The sequence below is a fragment of the Ceratosolen solmsi genome, unplaced genomic scaffold (genome assembly GCF_000503995.2).
Source record: "Ceratosolen solmsi marchali unplaced genomic scaffold, CerSol_1.0 scaffold35, whole genome shotgun sequence".
NCBI lineage: Eukaryota > Metazoa > Arthropoda > Insecta > Hymenoptera > Agaonidae > Ceratosolen > Ceratosolen solmsi.
In genome coordinates, this window is record NW_011948423.1 from 8,946,147 (window position 1) to 8,959,232 (window position 13,086).

General features: G+C 22.0%; 2 protein-coding genes across 4 annotated transcripts; one reads left to right on the forward strand and one right to left on the reverse strand.

Annotated features, from left to right (window-relative positions):
- The first annotated feature begins 51 nt into the window (after nt 1–51).
- On the forward strand, nt 52–2,104 carry Pmm2 (phosphomannomutase). 2 transcript variants are annotated; one of them, XM_011499800.1, is made up of 5 exons: nt 52–283; nt 839–917; nt 990–1,184; nt 1,244–1,511; nt 1,769–2,104. In XM_011499800.1, the coding sequence occupies exons 2-5, from the start codon at nt 861–863 to the stop codon at nt 2,005–2,007; spliced, it is 759 nt and encodes a 252-aa protein (XP_011498102.1). In that variant the 5' UTR covers nt 52–283; nt 839–860; the 3' UTR covers nt 2,008–2,104. The 2 variants fall into 2 exon arrangements, with proteins under 2 accessions (XP_011498102.1, XP_011498103.1); XM_011499801.1 differs by having other exon boundaries at nt 857–917.
- Nucleotides 2,105–2,545: 441 nt separating this feature from the next.
- On the reverse strand, nt 2,546–5,074 carry LOC105362365 (methylglutaconyl-CoA hydratase, mitochondrial). 2 transcript variants are annotated; one of them, XM_011499802.1, is made up of 2 exons: nt 4,305–5,074; nt 2,546–2,834 (listed from the first exon to the last, which is right to left on the reverse strand). In XM_011499802.1, the coding sequence occupies exons 1-2, from the start codon at nt 5,051–5,053 to the stop codon at nt 2,675–2,677; spliced, it is 909 nt and encodes a 302-aa protein (XP_011498104.1). In that variant the 5' UTR covers nt 5,054–5,074; the 3' UTR covers nt 2,546–2,674. The 2 variants fall into 2 exon arrangements, with proteins under 2 accessions (XP_011498104.1, XP_011498105.1); XM_011499803.1 differs by having other exon boundaries at nt 2,763–2,834; nt 4,301–5,074.
- Nucleotides 5,075–13,086: the final 8,012 nt, after the last annotated feature.

Below are 13,086 nucleotides of genomic sequence, written 5' to 3' on the forward strand. Positions count from 1 at the left end.
ATATATGACGACAGTAATATGTTTGACTGTGCGCCGGCGCAATGTAATATTTTCTTAAGTTTTTTCGCAAAGATATGTAGACTTCAAACTTCTTGGTAACGACGGCACTCTTCACTCTTCACTCCTCAGTCCAATACGGTACTTAATTTTAATAATTACTTTGAGTCTACGCTTGCACTATTAGACGTAAACTCTGTTGAATGCTGACGTAGCGTTTTCCGAACTTTCTTTATTTGACAGTGCAAGCAGTTTCTCCGTTACTTTCTTTTTTCGAATTACATTAGTAAGTGTCACTCTGCTATCCCTTTCATGCGCCGTTTTATATTCAGCTTTACCATTTTTTGCAATATATGAATAAAATACATTTAATATTGGAATGTTATCTGTAGTTATTACGTTCATTTATTTCTCGTATAGATCACCCTCTTTTCTTTGATTAAAATTCATGTTGGCCAACTTTCAATCGATTCTGCAAAGAGTTTATTCCACTACGTTTACATATTAAAACTGTAAACACTAAATGACCTTACGAATGTATCTTGAAATGTAACTGGCTATATCGGTCATTGTTCATAATTATACATTAATATTAGTTTTAACATAATATCATTGCATGGTGGTGCAATAATAATATTTTAATTTGCTATTAAAATATTTATATACCAATGTATTATAAATGTTAATACAAATATTAAATTAATCGTATATCTAGATAAAATTAACTTTTTTGTAATATTAGAAATAGCATTTTATTTAACTTTCGCATTCAACATAATTACATGCTTCGTATAACAAATTTATTAAATTCGATAAACAATAAGATATAATTCTTATATAGGTTATAAAATTTTAACAGGGACATGTCAAAAATAATATGTTTGTTTGATGTTGATGGTACACTAACAGAACCTCAACAGGTGATAATAAAAATATAAAATTTTCTAAACTGTATATTTACATGTTTCATATGCAATCTCTCAATTTTCTAGGAAATCAATGTTAATCTAGATAAATATATTCAAGATATATTGAAAAAGCAAGTTGATATTGCTATAGTTGGTGGTTCAGATATTAATAAAATTAAATGTCAATTGAACCAAGAAAATTTATTTAAAAAATATAACTATATTTTTGCTGAAAATGGATTAGTAGCTTATAAAAATAATCAAAAATTGCAATCAGAGGTAAATATTTATAATGACAAAACAGTAAAATTTTAATTTTATATATAATATTTCTATAGACTATTCAAAGCGTAATTGGTGAGGAGAAATTACAAGATTTTATAAACTTTATTCTTTGTTATATATCTGAATTGAAACTACCATTTAAACGAGGTACCTTCATTGAATTCAGAACAGGGATGTTAAATATTTCTCCTGTAGGGCGTAATTGTACAAAAGAAGAACGCAAAAGATTTAATAAATATGACACAGAAAATCAAATTCGTGAAAAATTCATTCAAGCAATAAAAAAAGAGTTTCCCCATTTACTACTAACATATAGCATAGGTAATAAAAAATCACACTTTTACCTTAAGTATTTATTTCCATAAATATCATTTGTTGTTTTTGTATAAATAAATTTTACTTACTTAAACATTTTAATAAATTTTTTGTTGAAAAGCTCATCAATTTTATAGTAGAAAAATCTGAGGCAATTTATTTCAATACTTATTTCATATATAATGTAAAATTAAATACCAACTGGATATTAAATATTTATCTACATACTGTAAATTAATCTATAATCAATTATTTCATTATAGGTGGAGAAATTTCATTCGATGTTTTTCCAAATGGGTGGGATAAAACATACTGCCTGCGTCACATTGAAGGATATGATGAAATTCATTTTTTTGGAGATAAAACAAAAATAGGTGGTAATGACTATGAAATTTATGAGAGTGACTTAACAATAGGTCATCGAGTAACAGGCCCAGCAGATACTTTGAGACAACTTAAAATATTAATTAATTTGATTAATGAAAAAAAAATGCAAAGATAAAGCAAATTTTCAAATGCAATGTGTATAATAAAATATTTTATTAATTATTAATCACATATTTTGATGACATGGTTTGCACTGTAGTATACATAATATTAGAAAGAAAATATTAGATATTTTTATTTTTTATAAAAAATAATATTTTAATAGTATTTTGCAATGTAAATTGAGTTATTTTATAAATAAGAAATTAATATTTAATATAAAATATGTTAATATATATTATATTGTATGTGTAAAAAGGCAATAAAATTAATCTAAATAAATGTAATAAGTAAAAAAGAAAATTAATGTATTATGTAAATTATTGTTTAATATAATAACAAAACAAAATAAACAATGATATCATTTACATTATAACATAAACTTCATTTAAACATAACGCATCAAAACAACTAATATTTGAGATACGGATATAAAAATATGTATAAAAATATTTTTTTAAAATATAAAAAAAAAGAAATAACATTTATTTATAAAATTTTATATAACAAACATTTAAATATCTCTATTTACTTCTAAATATTAATATCTCTGAAATTTGTATAGTTGATATTGTATAAATTTATATATTCTATTTCAATAAAACTTATTTTACTAACATTACAGAAAAACTTAACCATTTAGAAAATATACACATGTAATGTCACATATTGAATATTTTGATTCACAGCCCTCTGTAAACAGGTACGCGTTTCGAAGCAAACGCAGCCAATCCCTCAATTCTATCTTCCGTATCTATCAATTGAGAATAACACTGTTTCTCAATTTCCATACCTTTCTCTATTGATACTTCAATTCCTTTTGAAATTGCTACCTTTGCTAATCTATAAATAAATTATTATTAAAAGATTGAAGTAAAATATCTTTCATCAAATGAATTATAAATAATAGAATATTATATATGATAATAAAAAATTTGACGATATTTATTTAACTTAAATTAAATAATTAAATATTGTACAAAATGAATCAGAATATATTTAAAAATATTGAAAATATATTCATTGCATTTCGTATTAAATTAAATTGATTATATTATTGTGAACAATAAAAATCTTCAAATTATCATCTTTAATATAATTTTAATCCATCATTGATAATGTGATAATAAGAGTATTTTTTTTAATTCAAATATTCTATATTTAATATAAAATTGTAATAAAATTAATAAAGTATTATACTTGAAATAAATTATTGCAAATAAAATAAAATTGAACTTAGTTTAAACATTTTTGTAGAAAATGAAATTTTTAAATAAAACTGTTTAAAGTCTACTTTTGACCAATAAGAAAATTAATTGAAAATATAATAAAGCAATTATATAATATAATTGAAAAATTCTTTAACATTAATTCCATTGAAAATTAAGTAAAAAAATCTCTGTATGATATGAACAAAAATCTTTTTAAATAAATGACAAATTTAGTAATTGAATATTTAACAGAACATATTACTGTAGGATTGTAGAGACAATGACAGAAAATTTTATATAATTTTAAAAATAAATTCATTTTTAAAAGCGATATTAAAAATTTATCAATAAATATTTAACTGAATATGCGAAAATTTGTTAATTTTTTTTTAATATAAAATTTTAGTCAAGATCGAAAGATTACGTTTATTTACGTATAAATTTGCTTCTCTTCGAAATTTCGAAATGTTTTAGTTATATTTTCCTAAAGTGAGACGTTTTGTTATGAAAATGAAAAATTTTACTTGTAATATACATTCTTTTATTTTCAATTGATATTTTCTTAAAAAAATTTTATTTACGAAAAAAGTTATATAATACCGTAATATTCTTTTCTATCAGTTAAAGATAATTTAACTTCAATTGCTAATTGCTACGTGCAAAATTCATATCAATAGTACAGGCTCACTTCATTAACTAATAATTTTCTAATATTCAAATATTTTATCTTATTTATTTTATTAAATATTTTAAATATTACATAATACATAAATCATCATTTAAAAAATAGTGTTTAAATATGCAGTTTCACGTTTGTTATAGTATAATTTAGGAAAAATTTATTAATTATGCTATGCAGTATTAATTTTGAAATGGAACTTTTATATCATGTTAACCATTATTAATAAAAGTTTTGTTTTAGTATGTTAGCTATGATAAATGCAGATTAACTAAAAAATTTACGGACAATCAATTTAAATAAAAAAAATCATTTACATAAAATTAATAAGTATATACGAATATAAATGATAATAAATAATCAATATAAAAAAATACTAAAAATGATTTTTTTGACTGACATCGTTATTAGGTACATACTCACTTGACACCAATGGGTCCATTCGGCAAAATCTCTCTGGCAATCGTAAGTGCTGACTGATAGGCAGCATCAGCTTGTTTATTTTGAGAAACAACGCGATTAACTAGTCCTATTTTTTGAGCTTCTATACCATTTAAAATTCTTGCTGTATAAATGAGTTCCTTAGCCATTGCTGGACCTATAATCCTGGGTAATCGTTGCGTACCGCCAGCTCCCGGTATAATAGCCAATTTTGTTTCAACGAGACCCATTTTTGTCTCATCTGTAGTTGTTCTAATATCACTGGCAAGTGCCATTTCCAATCCTCCGCCAAACGCGATTCCATCTAAAGCCGAGATAACGGGAGCGGAAAGGGCAGAAAGGTCATTCATTAAATTTCGTAGTGAGTTCACGAAGTTCGCTACTTCCTGGGAATCCATTTTACTGCGCTCGTGTAAATCTGCACCCGCGCAAAAAACGTCAGGTACAAAACTCCGAAGTATAAGTACGCGGATTTTTTTGTCCTGTTGAATGGTAGATATAGCTTCCGTTAATTGTCTCACGAGACTTCTGCCGAGGGCATTCCGTGCTTCCGGTCGATTGAGTCCGAGAACAGCGATTCCATTGTCTTTACCATCTAAGTATTTAAGAACAATCTGCTTTGTAGTGCTATCCTCTCGAGGAAACAACTTTGCTTTGGTAGAAAATGCTCGCACTGCTAATGAGGCCGTTTTTAATAGATTTAAGCTCATAAGTTTTGTTAAAAATACCATTTTGTATTTTTATGGTATTCGATTCGTAACTTAATTTTATGTATATATCTGCTTTTGCTCAACCTGAAATTCCCAATAAATAGTTTATAGCTTTTTAAATATTTATATTTTTATAATAATCATAATTATTATAACGCGTGAATTTATATTGTCAAATAACATTAGTTTATAATAATACATTTTCTGTATTGAATTACATTTCTTATAATTAAAAAATATTTTCATTATTTCCTCCTTACATTGAATTTTAAATAACAAATTTTGCATTTAACAAATTATTGTAATGTTGTTACTAAATTATAAATGTTTATTAAGTAATTAATTGTATATAATAATAAAGGAAAGTATCTGTAGAATATTATAACGATTGGTTATTTTAATTAGTATTCATATCATGTATACACTCACACAAAATTATGAATATTAAATTAACATTTCATTTCCGATAAAAGTATTTTATTATTGCAATAAATTTTGATTAAATAATGTATTGGACTAAATAAGTTTATCTTAATTTATTAAGTATATAAAGCATTTTAAGCAAATTGAATTTTATAAATTTGAAATATTAATATTAATTTTTAATATGACTGAATGGAATAATAAAATTATTGTAGTAGTAAGATAATGTTATGTAATCAACGATTTTCTGTTAACTTTTTCAAATGGCAGGAGAAGGAATACTAGTGGTTTTAATTGAAATTAATATATTCAATTAATTTTGTTAATTCATTTTAATATATTAAGGATATGCATTTTCGTGAAGAATGCATTATTAAATGAGTTATCAATCACAACAGATTTCTTTATTCAAATCATTTTCATACCATAAATGTAGCGTGGAATCTGATACTTCTACTTACATTATATACATGACAAAAACAAAGGTCGGTCTCTCCGATTAAAAGCAACCGATACGAAGGACTTTTTTAACTTATGATTAAAAATTAAGAATAATTATTATTCTCCAATTGATTACTTCTTTTTACTTATAATCTATTATTTAACCATAATATATATCTAACATATATATAATATGATATCATATATAGTAATCGTTATAATTATCTTATATTTTATATTCACATACATATACATTCGCTTTCGTAAAAGTGATTAAAATAATCCGAAATCTATTATTTATTTAATCTGAATAACTAATATGATTTCTTAATTAATAAATCAAATTTGACATTAAAAAAAAAGGTTCAACTTTGCATTATAAAATAAAAGGTTGACTTTCGGCATCTGATATTTTATCCTTAATAAAGGACAAACAATTTTTATTCTTTTTGTTCAATGTGTTTTAGATACCGTAGTATCAAATTATTCAACAAATTTACTAATAAATGGTCCTTTTTATTGCTATTGATTTCTTTAAATTTTTAATTTTTATATCGAAGTTTTTAATAATGATTTTATTAAGTATTATATAATAATAAATTACATATAAGCTATGACAATGTACTTTTTTCATTCGCATGATTTTGAATTTCAAATATTTTTGCAGATAATAATTTTATTCTGTAGATTCAATAATACAGAATATGAAAAATTTAGATATTAATATATATTCTCTTTTTGGTGTTATTATTATTAAGTACAATAATTTTTGTATCATTAATAATATCTTTAAAAACTAGATTTGTTTTTAAAGTAAATTACGTCTCGTATGTTTTTGATAAAATTTACAAAATACACTTCTTCTTAACACAAACATTTCTTTAATAGTAATTTTTCTTTTGTTTTTCATTATAATCAATTACTATTATGAATATAGCTAATACTTTAATACTAAAGTATATTTTTTATTAAAATAAGAAGATAAAATTAGTTGAAATTTGTATCCAATTTTTTAGTGTTTTAGCGAATCTGTTTAAAATGTTACACAGGATTGATAAAACTTGTATTGATAATTCACTTTAAAGTCATTAAAAGAATATTTTTATATGCCAAAGAATAAAAATATGCTTAGAAATTTTATATGAATGTTAGTGTTGCAATAGTAGTAGTAGTTATTAAAGTGTATACATATATGTATATAAGAATCTTAAAAGTAATAAAAACTACACACAAAAAAAGCTATCACCACCTATCAATTAAAATTGCGTAACTACCGACATCTTTTTAATTATATTCATAAATATTCAGGCGTTACATTTTTTCTGTTGTAAATATTAGATTAAACAACCCTATTAAAATCATAAGTTATTTATTTAATTTCTAAAATAATGTTTTTATGAAATAATGATTCTTTTACAATTAATATATGTACTTTAAATATATTCTGAAGTTCCGTTTATTAGAAAGCAATTCAATTAAATTAATTTTTATATTACATAAATTCATTTATTTAAAATTGATAATGTTACTATTAAATATAATTTATGATATCGTATAAAAAATTTGTATTAATAAAAATATATTAGTGCTATATAATAACACATAAGTATCACATATTCTTTTTTTACAATTTTAAATTATTTATTTTAAATAATTTAAAAAATTGATAATGTTATTAATAATGTTCATTTATGTTATCGTATAATGAATTTGTATTAATAGAATCAAATGAGTGTTATATAATAACACGTAAGTAACAATTATTTTTTCTTTACAATTTTAAAGAAAACTTATGGTATAAGCAAAAATTATTAAAAATAGCAAAACAATAACTAATGGGAATTTAATTAAAATATCCACTTAACATGTTTATTTTTTACAATTCATTAGAAGATAAAACATAGATAAATATTTTTATAAATAAATATTATTTAAATTATATAAAGTGTGAAACATTGAAGAAATTGATGATTGTCCATATTATTTATACTTATTTAAGTGAGTATAAGAACATTCTAAAATAATTCAGATATAATATTCAAAATCATTATAGTGTTCCAATTTATTATTAAAAAGCTATAAAATATTTATAGATAAAAATTGCTTTTAATAAATAAATATTATACAGAAATAATATTATATTTAATCAAGAATTTAATATAATAAATTAAATACAATCTATAAATGAATAAAGTATAATGTGTGTTATGTGAAATATTATATTAATTTATATTGGAATTGTTCATAGTAAATATAGATTTTTTATTTATACGTTATTGGAGCAGTATGTATGAAATATACGTTATTATTAATGTAAAATTATTGTAATTAATATAGAAATCAGAAAAAAATTTTAATAAAAATGATAAAAACTTTAGAAGTAAGAGAATTTGATAAATTTAATGCAAATATTACAATGATATAAAATAAAAATTATAAAAACCTTAATAATTTTTTTAATTGATAATGTTTGAATGCGGATAAGGAAAATATTTTTTAAAATGATTTTAAAGTTATAATTACTGAGATAAATATGGATGGTATATTATGATCATATGTTTATACTTTATTTGGTATAGTATATAAAATCTTCATATTTGGATATGTAAACATCTTTCAATATGCACCTGTCTGAAATTTGTATACGAACCTTATTATCATAATGCATTATTCACATATAAATTCAAGTTAATATCAAGACAATATAGGTTACAACTATATTAATTATTTCAATTTCTTGATATAATTTACAATATTTAATAATAATGTAAAATTCACGTCGTGCAAGAACACGTTATTTCTTATGATTATACATAGCCGTATAAATTATTATCAGTTAAATAAATTAATTGAATATTCTTTTCAGTAAAAATTATAACTATAGATAGTATACCAAATTTTTTAAATGTAAATTTGTATTATATTTATGCATCATATTTTTTCTAGCGAATATTGTCAAATAATTGAAAACTTGTAAATAAAGTTATAATAATAAAATATATAAATAAATTAATAAATTAAATAATATAATATATTTCTACGTTATAAAATTATCCGTTGTTATGTATACCTATTTTATACTGGTATTTTGCTTTTTTTTAAATGTTGACTTAAATATTAAAGCACACTAATATGTAAACATTTTTTATGACATATTTAACTTAAGAATTTAGACTGCTTTGCTGCTTTGCTGATCGAAATTGAATATTCATTTTTTTTTATTTATAAGTTAATATATTGTTATACTCTTAACAATATTGAAAATAGTAATTTAACATAATTTTTTCACATATTTTTCTCTAGAAATAATAGCCTTTAATCAGTATGCCATTTTTACCACTGCACAAAAATACTTTAATTAATAAAGACAATAACTCGAAATAAAAAAGATAATTTCTAATTAGTCATATTTATTAAATTAAATGTTTCACTAATAAACAGCTTATAGAAGTAAATAGAAATTGCGCCTTTCTGAAAAAGTAGTCAATTACACAAAAGAAGTATTATTTCTTAAAAATTAATTTTTTAATAAGAAGAAAAAATTATTTTATTTCTATATTAATCGCTATTACTTAATTGATATACTAAAAAACATCATATTTTAAAAGTATGCTAATTTTTCTTTTCCTTTCTTCAAATAATTCATATTTTAAAAATCGCAATACATATCCACATGAAATTTCATGGATTATAATTAAGTTAGAAAAATTTATTATGGTACATTAAAAGTTACGTCCAAACATGAACAATATGACAATTATCGCTTGATATAATAAAGTAAAAAAAAATGTTTTTTATTTGTTATTTTTACAAAAAATTATTAATCCTATATATTATAGGGATTGAAATTTATTAATTTAAAAATTAACATTGAATTTTTATAAAAAATTTTGTATAAACGAATAAGTATATAATATTTAAAAGAAATATAATTAAACTAAAAAAATAAAATATGAATATTCATTGAATTTACGTAAACGTAAAAAATTGATAAAGTATTTTTTGCTATAAGAATAAAGAAAAATAAATTTTACATTAATGCGTGATCGCAACTAAAATGAATATTTAAAAGAATTATATGTTTGCAATAAGACATAACTTAGTTTTAGAATCTGCAATAGCTCTGTAAAGTTTACAAAAATCTATTTACTTAGGTGAAGTCTTACTTAATAATATAAAATTATTTCATCATTAAAATAGTAGTGAATATTAGATACATTATTGTTAATATGGTGATAAATCAATCATACTCACGCTCTAATTCAATGAAAATAGCTGGAGCAAATCCTTTTGGCGCCTCTTGCTATTTTGACTCCGTCATCGTTTCCGAACAAATATGAAATGTCGCTTGCGTCACTCAAAAGGGGATATGATAAAATTTTGTTTATTGGTAGTCTTGCAGAGAATTCTTTAGTATCTCTCAATGTAAAGTTTACTTGTCGGTTACTTAGCTATGACTAAGTAAAGAGATTACCGGCCGCAAATCAACAGATGTGCATGAGCTGCTACTGGCACTCCTCAGTTCTAATCGGAACTCTGTGTATGAACTAGCAGCGCGTGAAGCGTGGAATTAACATGAATATTAAGTTGATAAAGAAGGAAACTTTAAATAATAATTATTTATTGTGTTTGAAAAAAACATAGAACTAGATGACAGATTCGTAATAAAGAGAAATACCATATATAAATTAAATGCAAAGGCATAAGATTGATCTAAGGATCAGTAAACCAACCACTGACTGTATCCAGATTTCAAGGAAAGTTACGCACGCGCGTTTTATACCAGTCAGCACATACTCATTTTATACATCTATTTACATATAAGGAATATAAGAATGTTCACGCATGCGTATCACATGATAAAAATTTCTAGAAACTTGTTGAAGGTAAGTAATTAACTTTGAATTTTTCTAATGATTTATTAAAGAAGCTATTATTTAGTTAAAAAGTTTGTTACCAATCTGTTTATAATGTTTAAAAACTTTTAAAAAATAGTTATATAAAAAATATATTTATTTTATTTTATAAACAAATCAGAAGAGGATATGTAATATGCATATTATATGATTTAGAAAATTGTAAAATTTGAACTTTAAAAAATATTTTATATTTTCCAAGCATATAATTTTGAATTTGAACATTTATTGGCTGACGTCAAGATGGTTAGTCGTTACATCTGTGTTGATACCCAGAAAAGTGGTAATTAAACTGCGTATACTCTTGGGTATCATTATATATTGTCATAAACGTTACTAACTATTAAAAATACATTATGATTGGCGCTTTCTATAAAACGGAATTATATTAAAGTCATTTAATTAATTGCAAACTATCTGATCGTATTTAATTCTTCTAGATTCTTATTTTCTTTGTTGATGCACATAAACTTCCGTCTGTTAAATTGTTTTAAAGAAGTTTATCATAAAATATGACATTGTAGTAGCAATAATATTATAATAAATTAAATTAATTTACCAAATACTTACACTTTATTTTCTGGCGATACATTCTCAATATAAATATAAATATATTAATATTTAATTAACTTGTATATTTTTCAATTAAAAGATAATATGATTCACTGATGTTATTTGTTAATTATATATTAGTAATAGTAAATGAAGCTGATAACACTACAGGTAATTGCAAACAACACAATGAAGGACATATATTTTGTTTATTATTTATCCATGTTTTTTCTCAAATCAGTATGTTCATTGATGATACTAAAAACGGTTATAAATATCAAGAAGAAAGCTATTAATTTAAAATCTTTATTTAAGATAAAATAAAACTTTAATAGCGCACGGAAAGGTGTCCAAAGTAATAAAAATATATACATTTATTTACATTGCAATAAGTTTCTTATTTCATAAATAACAAAAGTAAATTATAATATTAAAATGAAAAATATTATATTATATTGAATTATATTATTATACATTTTCATAATACCGATAAAATTAAAAAAATACTATTTGCATGGTAGAAAAAGCTTTAAACATATGAACAGTATTTTCAACAACTACCATCAATTCTATTATCAATATATTTATACATATATTGATATATTGATTTTGAATTTTATCGGTATCATGAAAATTTTTAAATTTTTTATCAGAAATATTTTTAATATAACAACTTACGGAACTATTTTTATTTTTTTAGACTCGAACATAACATTTTAAGTATAATAGTATCATTATAATGAATAAAGCATTAACTCTTTATTGCTTTGTATGTGATTAAAAATTTTCATTAAAACTATTGTGTCTAATGTGAATATCGTAAATTTAACTAAAATGATTCTATTAATCGAAACGCAGCTTAAGTATTATATTTACTTATATTTAATCAAGTTGATTGATATTTCATTATTAAATTACTTGATTTAACTATTTAATTATGGAAAAACATTTTTTTCACATTAGATTTACCAAAAGTGACAAGTATAAAAGGAATATGTATTGGTTCATAGAAGAGATATATATGTTTAGAAGTAGTAAGGTATTCAATGAAAACATTTATATAAATGTTTACATAAAGATTATATAATAATTTTTTATATACATAAAATTTAATATGCAATACATTTTCATTCTTTTTATTTAAAATTTATATTTTTAAAATAATTTTGTGAATATTTTGCCATAAAAATTGCATGTAATTAATAAAGGTTGATGCTTTATGTATGGTAAAAAAAATACAATGTATATACAAATAATTTTTAAATTTGAATAATATTATATAGTTTATTTATAAATAAATAAATATATATACATATATATGTATGTGTGTGTTATATTTATTTACAAAGTAAAAATATTTTTTACTGCGAAATGTTCGCTACAGTTGTTTCATATACAATTTCGTAGATTAATATTATATATAATTAAAAGAAGAAAATTTAAATGGGTGTAAACAAAAATAATTAAAAAGTAGGCGGCTACACTGCATTTGATGATTTTTATGAATCTACAAGAAATTTTTTAAATACTTCACATCATGGGCATATGTATAAATAAATATTCATCAAAATAATATATATTAATTTCGTTATTGTAATGTGCCGAGATAAGAAAAAAAAAATGAAAAATTTTTGACAAATCTATGGAAAGAACCTACGTTTATGCATACAAAATTATTGATTAAGCTAACAATACAATACGATTATGAAATAAAAATAAAAA